Source organism: Lycorma delicatula, chromosome 6, assembly GCF_047948215.1.
Source record: "Lycorma delicatula isolate Av1 chromosome 6, ASM4794821v1, whole genome shotgun sequence".
NCBI classification, from domain to species: domain Eukaryota; kingdom Metazoa; phylum Arthropoda; class Insecta; order Hemiptera; family Fulgoridae; genus Lycorma; species Lycorma delicatula.
Window position 1 is genome coordinate 57,007,476 of NC_134460.1, and position 14,751 is coordinate 57,022,226.

Here is a 14,751-nt window from a genome sequence, read left to right on the forward strand (position 1 = left end):
AATTGTTAACGCAATAAAATAATTTTTTAAATATTAAAAATTACAATTGACTGACTTTAAAAACCTTGTGGAAATTGTTCTTCCAAAAGACCTTTCAGAACTAATTATATAGCTTCTTCAAAGGAGTTATCACTGGTACTGTTGATAGTAAGCACCCATCTTAGCAAGGTTCAGTGTTCATTTGTACACCTTTATTATATTGTCAAATATTGTATTCAAACTACATAATTTTATATGTTGTTTTTGTTTGATTTAATGTGTTTGAAAATTTCTCTTTGTTCATATTTTTTGACATCTTGGTTTTCATATGCTATGAATAAACTTTGCATGTTATGACTAATATACCTTTATATGTCCTATTTTTATGAGGTGATCTGTAAAGATTGATTATTTATGCGTAGTTTCTCTGTGTTATAATATAATATATTATAATATTTCTCCTATCTATCCAACAGAGTACTTATGCAAACAATTTAATTTATGTCAACTTATGGAAATCACTAAACAATAAAGTACCTTATTCTTTGTACTATATCCATGAGATAAAATAAACTATTGGAAGTTAATAATAGTTTTATTCATACTGTAGACAGCGACACTGCTATTGCAATATCTTACACATATTTGTAAAGAATAAATCCAATGTTTCCCTTTTTTAAAAATAAAGTATGTAAACAACTTAAAAACTATATGATATTTATAGAACATCTCAGAAAAAATGCTGATCCAGCAAGTATCCACCAAAGAAATAATATAGAATAAATCTAAAAAAAAGCTCATCTATACACTAATATTTTTGCAGTATGAAGTTAAATTAAGATTTACCTTTTTCTATTGTTAGAATGTTTTCAATAGCTTCATCCTTTAGTTTTGGTATGTAGTTGAAATGTTGTGCAATTTTGCATTTTTATAAAGAAAATGTAGATTGTTTCAAAAAATCATCAAATCAATCAAGATCTTTTCTGTTTGGGGTAAAAATTGCAAAAAAAATAATAAATAGAAAATCCACTGAATCTTTTTAATTTTAAGATATAATTATATATATTTTCCACATAAACCCCAATTTTTCATGAATGAATGATGCAATAAAGAAGTTTTTCTTAATTAACAAAATAAAAGCACAAAAAATGAAGATTGATATAAAAAATTATTTTATTTTGTAGGAAAAAAATTTGCCACCTTAGTAGAAGTTGGTCTTGAAAAAAGTTGCTCTAAGAAAATTTTCTATATTATTAATTTTGTAAACTATGGACTTCATTTACTCAACACTGCAAAAATATTTTCCATTAACCATTAGGAAACATGTTAACAGATGACTTTTTTTGAAACTATTATATGCAGTACCTTTGCAGCTGATGTTTCTGTTATTTGTGGCTATGTTGAAGTGACCAGGAAACCCTTTTAATAAGATTGTGATATAATTGGGCATTTGATAATTGTTTCTTTAATACACTACTTTTCTGAAATCTACCATATTTAATATTAGAATATTCTGAGTTTGTGGATTTATATCAAGTGGGTGTATGTAAAATATGCTGTATTGGCAAAAAATTCTGTTCAAATATTAGAGACAAAACACATTAAACAGAAAATCAAACTGAAAAAGAAGAGAACAAATTTTTTAATAAATAATAACAAAATTATATAAAAATTAATACTGTAAATTAATTAAATAAAAATTGGAATCAATTTACTAATAAACATATACATAATTTGATTATGTATATGTTGACTTAATTCAGACAATCATCAAAATTCATGAAAAATGCTCATGTAATGCCAAGTTTACAGCTTCAGTACTGATTTATCAACACAGTGATCTAATCAAATCTAAAGAAATATTCACAATTTTTTGTCTATAATATTTTTTTTAAATTTATTGTATTTATAAATAAATACATTTATATTTCATTTTTAATTAGTGTTTTAGTCACAGTTTTGTTACATGTCTTTTAATAATACAAAGCAAACATTTTTAGAAAAACCCTCCTTCTTAATTTCTAATCATTGCTTTTAACACCCCTAATTTTCAATATAACAATTTTAATATTATATGAACAGACATTAAGTTCATAAAGTTATTTTTTCAAATAAAACCTCCAATTTCAACAAAAAAAGCATATTTTTTGGTAAAAAGAATAATATAAATCAAAATTATATTTCTCACTACTGCCTTGGACTGTACAAAATGGATACTGCTGCATACTGTAAAAAAAAAATGCAATAGTAAAGCAGACATGCAAAGAGCTAATACATCTACCATATTAGATATTTACTACGACTACATTAATATATTTAATTTAAACAAAATTAATATTAATGGGAAAAAGAATAAAAAAACAATATATGAGTAATTATTAGTTACGCATTTTTTGTTAATTTACCTTTAGGATGTAGAGCATCTGGTTTAAACCAAGTGTCTGAAAATAGAGACAGAAAAGACTGAAGTTAGAAAGCTAATTTTATGCAGAAAATTACATTATATACAATATAAAGCCAAGCACTAGAACACCAGTAAGTGAAAAGTAATAAGAGTTCAGATTCAGAAGTAATCCATTAAAATACAAGAAAAAATGTACTACTACTTATTTACGTCTCATAAAAAAAATAATTAGTAAATTTAAAAACTATTGATACAGTTTTTAATAAATACAATTTATATTAGAATACTAATACCATCAAATCACTAAAAGTAGAAGTTATGTAATAGTTTTAGTAACCATAAGGAAGAGATCAAACAGTCATTCCTACAAAGTCATAGTTAAAAATTTGGCTTTTTAAAGCCTTAACCTAAAAAATATAAAAAAAAAAAATTACAAGTTTCTATGTTTTCATGTTTTAGATATGTACTTGACTGCGAGAAGTACAATTAGTAAGAAGAAGCATAAATGCTTGGAGGTGCCCGGACAAATAAGAAATGGGTACTTTGTAAATCAATAAGATCTACTATATAACTGGTATTAGAAAAATTTTCCATAAATTTAGTTTTCAAAAACTAAAAATTTTATTTTTAGGGATTTTTTAGTAAAGAAATTATAAACCAGTTATCTGAAATTAAAAGATTTAAGTGCTAATTTTTAAATAATTCCCACAACTTTTAATAAGTATTTTTATACACTGTACATGACAAATCACATGAACATGGGTTTGAGTCTCACTTCAACAACTGTAACTGAACTGATCGTGGTAAACTAAACATATCTCCATCAACATTTTTATATTTATCTTGTTTTATAGAAAGAAAGTTGTATTCTTATCTAAATTAAGAAACCTTCACATTAAATCTCTGTCTTACAAATAGTAAGGGCAATTGTTTTATTGAACAATTAAACTTAAAAATTGCTTTAAAGATTCCAAAATGGAAGCTCATACATAATAATAATAATTTGTACATAATGAGAATTATTTAAGTGAATATGAATTTAAATCATTCTTTAAAAACCCTACTTTAAAATGCACTACCATTTACTTGTTCTTTTTTTAAAGAATTTCTTTCTATCAGACTTTTGTATATTTCTTGTACTATATTATTTGTATATTCAGTTTTCTATCTCTATATGTTAGGTTTGTTAATTTTCTAGTGTCTAGTTAAAGAGTGTACTTATAATATTTTTTGAATTGAAGAATTGGTATTATTTGTCACACACACACACACACCAGGATAAGTAATTTTTTCCTAGCATATAGCCTGTGATGGGCTTTGATTTCCTCAGTAATATTCCAGGCGACAGCCTGGAGGAATAGGAAATAGGAATAGTCTTTAACTTATCCATCTAAAACAATACTAAGCCATCTATTTCTAAGCCATCCTTTCTTTATTTTTTGAATAATTTGCTCTTCTCAATTACTTTTAGAATTATTGAGTTTTCCATCCTTAAAACAACAGTTGTAAGCCAGCTTACAACTCTTTGCACTTTAATAAATTTAGTGAACCTCCTCTTTATAATAATAAGGGCACATACAAAAATAAAAACATAAGGAAAATAACATAGTACGTATCCTCAATTCTTTACCAATTTTTAAAAAACTATAAATTATTTTCAAAATTTTTGTTCCAAAAATTAAAATCTATTCATTTAAGATTGTTGGACTCAAAACCACTAATTACAATTACCCACAAAGATGGATGAAGTTCGTAGCATTTTAAAAATGCCAAACCAGACCATAATCATCAAACCCCCAGAACCTTTTAGTTTCAATACTAAAATAACGTAGAACTGTCAAATAAATTGTACTAAAAATTATAAAATTTAGGTGAGCCTTACCCTTTTCATTTGAACTGATTATAATTTATTAAAATTTAATGCATGAAAATTTAGAATGTATTATTTTAGATATGCGAATAAGGAACTTCATAATATGTGTAATGTGGTTTTTATATCACATTCTGTAAGTTTATTGTTGTTAATTTTAACTTTGTGTAAAAGCTTTATTTTCATCTTCCTCGTTAAAATATGTGCCTACTATGTGTCCCAGGTCATAATAATAATAATATTATAGTAAATATAACTCCCTCTATGAATCGTGAGATCTTATCGATGGTGAGGGGGCTTGAGTGCTCAGTGATACAGAGTAGCTGGATCGAAGGTGTAACCATATCAGAGAAATATCTGTTCAGAGCCAGACTAAGGAATGATTCCAGAAAGAGGGCAGCAGCTCTTTTAGTAGTTATTAAGGGTGTAGGTCAGGAGGACAGCCATATCAACATCACTCAATCTTCTCAGTATTGCGCAGATGAAAGCAATGGTAAACTACAGCTGCTTTTTTTCTAGAAAATGTAACTCTGCATTTTCATAACAAAAATGGAGGCAGTAAAATATTCCAGAGATAAACTAATAAAGATCTAATCGGGATGAAAATTTAATAATAGTTAGAGATTGGAATGCAAGCACTGGAAAAGGCAAGGAAGGAAATACTGCGGGGTGAATATGGGCTGGGCAAAAGGAATGAAAGAGGGGACCAACTTACAGAGTTTTGCACGAAGTGTAATTTAGTAATTGACAACATCCAGTTTAAACATCATAATAGAAGAATATACACATGGAAAAAGCCAAGTGATACTGTAAGGGATACCTTACAGAGATTAACAAAGATTTAGAAATCAACTCGTCAACTGCAAAGCTTACTCTGGAGCAGACATTGATAGCGACCATAACTTAATGATAATGAAATGAAGATTGGGATTTAAAACCTGAAGAAAAGGTATCAGATGAATTTGTGGAATTTAGAGAAACTTAGGAAGAGGAGGTAAAGAAGATGTTTGAGGAGGACTTTGCAAGAGTTCTAATAAAAAAGATAAGGTAGAAAATGTAGAAGAAGAATGGGGGATGTTGAAAAGGAAATTCTTAAATCAGCAGAAGCAAACTTAGGTGGAACAAAGAAAACTGGTAGAAAACCTTGGATATAAAAGGATATATTGCAGCTGATGGATGAACGTATTAAATATAAGAATGCTAGTGATGAAAAAAGTAAAAGGAACTTTCGACAATTAAGAAATACTATAAGCAGGAAGTGCAAACTAGCAAAAGAAGAGTGGATAAAAGAACAGTGTTCAGAAGTGGAAAGAGAAATGATCATTGGTAAAACAGATGAAGCATACAGGAAAATTAGAGAAAATTTTGTGGTACACAAATTACAATCTAAGAATGTGTTAAACAAAGATGATACACTGATTTATAATACGAAAGGAAAGGTCAATAGGTGGTTGGAATATATTGAAGAGTAACATGAAGGAAATGAATTAGAAAGTGGTGTTATAAATCTGAATTTAAGAGAGCATTAAAAGATTTGAATGGCAGAAAGGCTACTGGAATAGACAGAATACCTGCAGACGAATTACTATGCAGTGCAGGTGAGGAAGCAATAGATAGATTATACAAACTGGTGTGTAACAATTATGAAAAAGGGAAAGTTCTGTCAGACTTCAAAAAGAGTGTTATAGTAATGATACCAAAGAAAGCAGGAGCAGATAAATGTGAAGAATACAGAAAAATTAGTTTAACTAGTCATGCATCAAAAATCTTAACTAGAATTCTGCACAGAAGAATTGAGAGAAGACAAATTTGGTTCAGGGAAGGATAGGGACAAGGGAAGCAATTTTAGCTCTCAGATTAATAGTAGAAAAAAGATTAAAGAAAAACAAACCAATATACTTCGCATTTGTAGACCTAGAAAAGGCATTTGATAATGTAGACTGAAATAAAATGTTTATAAAAAAATTCATGTACTGATAACATTTACAGGAACCAAACAACAACAGTAATAATTGAAGAACATAAGAAAGATGTTGTAATAAAACAGAGATTATGACAAGGATGTTCCCTATTGCCATTACTTTTTAATCTTTACATAGAACTAGCAGTTAACGATGTTAAAGAAGAATTTAGGTCCAGAGTAACAGTGCAAGGTGAAAGGATGCTACAATTTGCTGATGATACAGTAATTCTAGCTGAGAGTAAAAAAGATTTAGAAGAAACAATGAATAGCATGGATGAAGCCCTACACAAGAACTACCGCATGAAAATAAACAAGAACAAAACGAATGTAATGAAATGTAGTAAAAATAATGTAGATGGACCCCTGAATATAAAAATAGGAAGAGAAAAGATTACGGAGGTAGAAGAATTTTGTTATTTGGGAAGTAGAACTAATAAAGATGGACGAAGCACGAACAATATAAAATGCTGAATAGCACAGGCAAAATGATTTTCAGTCAGAAATATAATTTGCTTACATCAAAAATTAATTTAAATGTCAGAAAAACACTTAACAGTTTGGAGTGTAGCTTTACATGGAAGTGAAACCTGGATCATCAGAGTACCTGAGAAGAAGAGATTAGAAGCTTTTGAAATGTGGTGCTATAGGAGAATGTTAAAAATCAGATGGATGGATAAAGTGACAAATGAAGAGGTGCTACTACAAACTGATGAAGAAAGAAGTATTTGGAAAAATATAGTTAAAAGAAGAGACAAGACTTATAGGCCACATATTAAGGCATCCTGGAATAATTAGAGGGACAGGTAGAAGGGAAAAATTGTGCTGGCAGGCAACATTTCGAATATGTAAAACAAATTGTTAGGGATGTAAGATGTAAGGAGTATACCGAAATGAAATGACTGGCAATTGATAGGGAATCTTGGGAGCTATATCAAACCAGTCAAATGACTGTAGACAAAAAAAAAGTAAATTTATATACATGCATGACTTAACATACATATATTTTTACGTATTTCATTATTTTATACAAATGAAACATAATAACAATACCACCAAATAATAATTATATTGAAAATAAAAATTATTATAATTATACAGAAATTTTATATCCACAAAAACTTTTCACTACTGATTACATAATAATGCTACAGAACAAGTTACTACAAACATCAACAAATCCAGAGAAAAAAATTTTACATAATGTTAAGCGAGTTGTTGTAATTCCTATATTTAAAAAAATGTCATCACATTTCATCATCTTATTGATCAACAATATACACCTAGAAGTAGTTAATGTTACTCAGAAATTCAAGATTTCTGAGTAATATTAACAAACTTAAAATTTGTTAAAAATTTAAATAAAGAAAAGAATATTTTAGATGAGATTCATTTTATTAAATTGAGGAATCCTTATTAATAAATTGATGTCTTCAAAGAACTACATTCAATTACATAATCTTGTTTGTAATATTAAATTACAATATGTTTGTTAAGTGCAAGAAAAATAATTAGGAGATACCAGTACTGTAGGAAATAACAAATGCCAAAACATATTAACAAAATGAAAACGTAATAATTCATTTATTTATGCAGTAACAATAGACTTATAACCGCTTACAGTTATCAATGGATGAAAATGAATTTTTTTTGTTGGCAAAAAATCCATGCCTGACCAGGATTCAAATCCAGGACCTCCAGTTGAAAAGCCTTGAGATGTTACCACTCTCACAGAGATTGGGAAATAATAAATAAAGTTCAGTTTCTAGGATCTCAATAATATACAGCTTAATATTTCATAATCTTGCATAATCTATGTAAGTGCCTGTAGTTATGCCAATTTAAAAAGAAACCCAGTTGTTTTATATTACAGTATTAATTAATAATGCTAATTCATTCCACAAGAGTGTGATTAAAAAGTAATTGATTCATCATGGTGACATTGTAAATTAATTTATGAGTCACTGCCGACTTTTTTCATGACAAATATATGAAATTATTAATTCGTCTAACAAAAAAAATTAAATGCTAACAAATAAGATCTTTCTAATTAAAATGAACGTTTACAACTAGCAACAGTTTTTTTACCTTTACCAGCTTCAAGTTTTTTTTATCTATAATAGATAAATAGAATGTTTTTTATAAGTTATACAGCAATTTGAAATATATTTGCAATGTGTGTTCTTTCAAGAAAAATATAATGATTTATAAAAATTACATTTCTGTTACATAGAGGTTAATTAGAGATTGAATATTGCATTGCTAATTGTTATTCAATAATGATTTTCAGGTTTTACATTCTCCAACATGTATTATACTTGTATTTTTTTACTAAATTTTGTGAAACTTATTACAAACTTAGAATGTTGAATTGATTTAACAAGATTTAAACCAATATATATTTTATTTAGATTTACAATCTATTTTCAAGAAGTTAATTTTGACAAAAACAAATTGCTCAGTATAATTATAAGCAAAAAAACTAGATGATGTTGTGAACCAATAATTGTCAATAAAAAGCTCAAGGTTATAGAGGAGGCCAGAAAACACAAATAGTTTAAAGTATATAATAATTTTTAAAAAGCAAATCTTTTAAAAAATTTCATTCACTAAAATACCCTACAAAACACATTCATACATTGGTGAGCCTACAGATATTTTTAACTGTCTGAAAAAATGGTCTTCAGCTTCCTTTATATTTTGTTTCTTCCCAACCAATTTGAAACCATATATTTGATTGTGAATAAAACTTAGTTCACGATTTTATAATGTCTGCCATAACTGTATGTCCAATTATAACCATTATTAATAAAACAATTTCACAACCAAATTTCTCAATGATAATTAACATTTTGTATAATTTTATAACAGAACCATATGTTTGGATTTAATATATTTATATTCATGAACACAGTATTACTAGACCAACATGTTATTCTGTAAACATTTTTTTTTTTGTCTTCAGTCATTTGACTGGCTTGATGCAGCTCTCCAAGATTCCCTATCTAGTGCTAGTCGTTTCATTTCAGTATACCCTCTACATCCTACATCCCTAACAATTTGTTTTACATATTACAAACGTGGCCTGCCTACACAATTTTTCCCTTCTACCTGTCCTTCCAATATTAAAGCGACTATTCCAGGATGCCTTAGTATGTGGCCTATAAGTCTGTCTCTTCTTTTAACTATATTTTTCCAAATGCTTCTTTCTTCATCTATTTGCCGCAATACCTCTTCATTTGTCACTTTATCCACCCATCTGATTTTTAACATTCTCCTACAGCACCACATTTCAAAAGCTTCTAATCTTTTCTTCTCAGATACTCCGATTGTCCAAGTTTCACTTCCATATAAAGCGACACTCCAAACATACTTTCAAAAATCTTTTCCTGACATTTAAATTAATTTTTGATGTAAACAAATTATATTTCTTACTGAAGGCTCGTTTAGCTTGTGCTATTCGGCATTTTATATCGCTCCTGCTTCGTCCATCTTTAGTAATTTTACTTCCCAAATAACAAAATTCTTCTACCTCCATAATCTTTTCTCCTCCTATTTTCACATTCAGCGGTCCATCTTTGTTATTTCTACTACATTTCATTACTTTTGTTTTGTTCTTGTTTATTTTCATGCGATAGTTCTTGCGTAGGACTTCATCTATGCCGTTCATTGTTTCTTCTAAATGCTTTTTACTGTCGGCTAGAATTACTATATCATCAGCAAATCGTAACATCTTTATCTTTTCACCTTGTACTGTTACTCCGAATCTAAATTGTTCTTTAACATCATTAACTGCTAGTTCCATGTAAAGATTAAAAAGTAACGGAGATAGGGAACATCCTTGTCGGACTCCCTTTCTTATTAGGGCTTCTTTCTTATGTTCTTCAATTGTTATTGTTGCTGTTTGGTTCCTGTACATGTTAGCAATTGTTCTTCTATCTCTGTATTTGAACCCTACTTTTTTTAAAATGCTGAACATTTTATTCCAGTCTACATTATCGAAAGCCTTTTCTAGGTCTATAAACGCCAAATGTTGGTTTGTTTTTCTTTAATCTTCCTTCTACTATTAATCTGAGGCCTAAAATTGCTTCCCTTGTCCCTATACTTTTCCTGAAACCAAATTGGTCTTCTCCTAACACTTCTTCCACTCTCCTCTCAATTCTTCTGTATAAAATTCTAGTTAAGATTTTTGATGCATGACTAGTTAAACTAATTGTTCTGTATTCTTCACATTTTTCTGCCCCTGCTTTCTTTGGTATCATAACTATAACACTTTTTTTGAAGTCTGATGGAAATTCCCCATTTTCATAAATATTACACACCAGTTTGTATAATCTATCAATCGCTTCCTCACCTGCACTGCGCAGTAATTCTACAGGTATTCCGTCTATTCCAGGAGCCTTTCTGCCATTTAAATCTTTTAATGCTCTCTTAAATTCAGATCTCAGTATTGTTTCTCCCATTTCATCCTCCTCAACTTCCTCTTCTTCCTCTATAACACCATTTTCTAATTCATTTCCTCTGTATAACTCTTCAATATATTCCACCCATCTATCGACTTTACCTTTCGTATTATATATTGGTGTACCATCTTTGTTTAACACATTATTAGATTTTAATTTATGTACCCCAAAATTTTCCTTAACTTTCCTGTATGCTCCGTCTATTTTACCAATGTTCATTTCTCTTTCCACTTCTGAACACTTTTCTTTAATCCACTCTTCTTTCACCAGTTTGCACTTCCTGTTTATAGCATTCCTTAATTTCCGATAGTTCCTTTTACTTTCTTCATCACTAGCATTCTTATATTTTCTACGTTCATCCATCAGCTGCAATATATCGTCTGAAACCCAAGGTTTTCTACCGGTTCTCTTTATTCCGCCTAAGTTTGCTTCTGCTGATTTAAGAATTTCCTTTTTAACATTCTCCCATTCTTCTTCTACATTTTCTACCTTATCTTTTTTACTCAGACCTCTTGCGATGTCCTCCTCAAAAATCTTCTTTACCTCCTCTTTCTCCAGCTTCTCTAAATTCCACCGATACATCTGACACCTTTTCTTCAGGTTTTTAAACCCCAATCTACATTTCATTATCACCAAATTATGGTCGCTATCAATGTCTGCTCCAGGGTAAGTTTTGCAGTCAACGAGTTGATTTCTAAATCTTTGCTTAACCATGATATAATCTATCTGATACCTTCCAGTATCGCCTGGCTTTTTCCAAGTGTATATTCTTATATTATGATTTTTAAATTGGGTGTTGGCAATTACTAAATTATACTTCGTGCAAAATTCTATAAGTCGGCCCCCTCTTTCATTCCTTTTGCCCAGCCCGTATTCACCCACTATATTTCCTTCCTTGCCTTTTCCAATGATTGCATTCCAATCTCCAACTATTATTAAATTTTCATCTCCTTTTACGTGTTTAATTGCTTCATCAATCTCTTCGTATACACACTCTACCTCATCATCATCATGGGCGCTTGTAGGCATATAGATGTTAACAATCGTTTTCGGTTTAGGTTTTGATTTTATCCTTATTACAATGATTCTATTGCTATGCGTCTTGAAATACTCCACTCTCCTCCCTATCTTCTTGTTCATCACGAAACCTATTCCTGCCTGCCCATTATTTGACGCTGAGTTAATTACTCTAAAATCACCTGACCAAAAGTCGCCTTCCTCTTCCCACCAAACCTCACTAATTCTGTAAACATGTAAACATTTATGAATGGGCTAAAAAAAATTTAGTCACTTACTTTAAAAAAAATTCCACTTCTTATCAAACCAAACAAGAGAAGTGTTTTTGTGTAATTCAGCACAATACTTTGTAATGCAAGACCATTATGATTCTATTGTCATTTTTAATAAATGAATTTCCTGGATTTTCTTTTATGTGTAATTTGTAGTAATCAAAATGTAAGTATTTATTTATTGTTCTCTAGAATATATATATATATATATATATATATATATATATATATGTATATATATATATATATATATATATATATACTTAATGTACAGAGGAAAATGAAAGAAAAAATGGACTATAAAAAATTTAATCTAAAGAAATTAATATTTAGTATATATGCAAGAAATTTTCAAAAAATTGTCAATTTATTCCTTTATACTTTTATTATACATCAAAACTGAATTTCTCATAGGCTTTACCAAATTTTAATTTCTTTATATTAAATTTGTTTAATAGAATTGACTATTGTCATTACTGACCACTGAAAATTCTGACAACAAGCAATGAAATTGCATCAAATAAATTATCTAACTTTGTTAATCTACAAAAACAGGTTATTATATAAATGGTTTTAGGTATTTTATCTTTTAAATCTTACTTTACTAACAACTCAGTATTGATGTTACTAGTCTCAATGGGTGATGGAATCTTGAGATTGTAAGGAGACGCACTTTAATGACTAACTTGAACCAAATATTTTAGTGCTGTGTCAAATACTACATTTTTACAGATACTTCAGCACCTTGTATAAATTTTCACAAGATTTTGAAAAAAAAATTTTTTGTTTTAACTATTTTATAATACTTTTTACTTTAAAAATACTGATTGCAGGGATTTCATACTGATGTACTGTCAAGTTTTTACTACAATTGATAAGAAAAAGCAGCAGGCTAATAAAATTTCTATGCAAATATTTATGCACTTCATACATATATTGTTTTTTTATTTTTGAAAACTAATTTTTGGTAACCCAAAAAATGGAACAAACAACTGAGGACACTGGATGGAAAATTAAACCTGATAGAATAAATACATGAATACAATTCATTGAATGAACTTAACAGTCAGTGTAACACCTAATAATAAAATAGCATTATATAACTGTTTTAATGACTGACTTAGTCGTAGTAGCAGTTGGGCTCACGTTGGGTGTAACTATGTCTGTACGCTGAACATGGACTGAGGGGACAATGGATAGTTATGAACAACTAAAAGGAGAGGTATAATTTAACTGACCTTCAACAATAAATGATGTCATGAAGGCCATTATTGTAAAAATATTCTAGTAGAAAGAATGAGACTAGTGAATATTACTTTGCAACAAAGTTCTATTTATTGCTTAGTTCAAAAGTATGTTAATACTTTTATTATGGTATTTATAACAATTTAAAAAAAAAAAAATTAATATGGAATCTTGTTTATAACTAGAAATATTATTTTTTTTGTTTTTCTTTTCACTGTATTGACAAATTCAGATATAATTTAACTATTTCCCATGAAATAAACTAATGCTAATTAATGCTGAATTCATTAACTAAATGTATCAACTAATCATCAGTAATTAGTTGGTTTTATACACTTGCTATGTTTTTGTTAAATATACTAACTTCAACATCGTAGTTAACTTACCTCAAAATTTTAAATTATATTATCTATACTACTTCATCAAATATTAAAATTTTGTTACAGTTTATACTATCTACGTTTTTTAACTTTGATTATAATATACCGTAAGAGATAACCCAGAATCCTACAATGAAACCCATACAGTAAAGTAGATTGGAACAGAGTGGAAGAGTCAGAGAGTCTTCGCAATTTAAACTATTTAAAACATCCTGTCTCTACTTCGACTATCCTGTTAATTATAGTAGTAATATTTTATAATTATTAATTAAATAGTAATTAATTTTAGCAGTAACAATAATTATTTTAATTGTAATAACAGTAATTTTTCAACAGAAAATCATCAAATATTTAGTATAATATCATATCTTGTAAAAAAATATTAGAGATAATTCAAGATAAATTTGTTTCACCCTTCAACGTCATGTAAATCTAACAGAATTAGAACAAAATTTACAAAATAAAAAGAAAATTCACAATATTTGTTAATTTCACTTGTGGGAACCATGCTGCTATCATATTTAGATAATTATGATTTAGATCTATTTAATCTATTAGATTTAGATGGTGTGTCAAATTTTGTAGTTTTGATAGATAAATCATTAAGTTTGATTTTATAATATGATGTATTTTTTAACAGAAATTATGTGAATATTTAATCTACAAAAACTGAGAAACAATACATTTTTCTATTAAGTATGTGATACCTAGAGTACCTGTTTTACCTGGTTAACCTGTTTTTGACAAATTTAATAACAAAATTAAATTTCGTATATTTTCTCAATTTCATTTATGAGAATCCCATCGTGTGAATTCATGAAAATCCTAATCTCTCTTTTACAGTGTCATTTAGTCAGCGGCTCAACAAATTATCACACAAAAAATGACCCAGTAAAATTCAACAAACCCTGAGTTTGAGGCTTATTATTCACCCAATGGTAATCTTAAAATGTAAATGAGAAATTCAGTTCTTAAATTTTAAGGAAACATTGATACAAACATACGGACAACCTAACTTGATTTATATATTGCATTAAAATATCCTATAAAGGTTAGATTAAAAAAGTTTGTTTACCTTTGAAACGTAAATTTGAGATCTTTGATGTTTATATTATTTGATATAAACGTTATTAATGTTATTTGATTTGGCATATCTATTTA

The 14,751-nt window shown here is 28.5% G+C and overlaps 1 protein-coding gene across 4 annotated transcripts in view; it reads right to left on the minus strand.

Annotated features, from left to right (window-relative positions):
* Positions 1-14,751, minus strand: part of Rtnl1 (reticulon) — a 296,105-nt gene that overhangs the window by 88,421 nt on the left and 192,933 nt on the right. For 2 of the 4 annotated variants that reach the window (XM_075369927.1, XM_075369929.1), the window contains exon 2: positions 2,385-2,420. The exons of the other annotated variants lie outside the window; for them this stretch is intronic. In XM_075369927.1, coding sequence (XP_075226042.1) covers positions 2,385-2,420 — 36 coding nt within the window. The remainder of the gene's footprint in view (positions 1-2,384; positions 2,421-14,751) is intronic. 4 annotated transcript variants of the gene reach the window in all.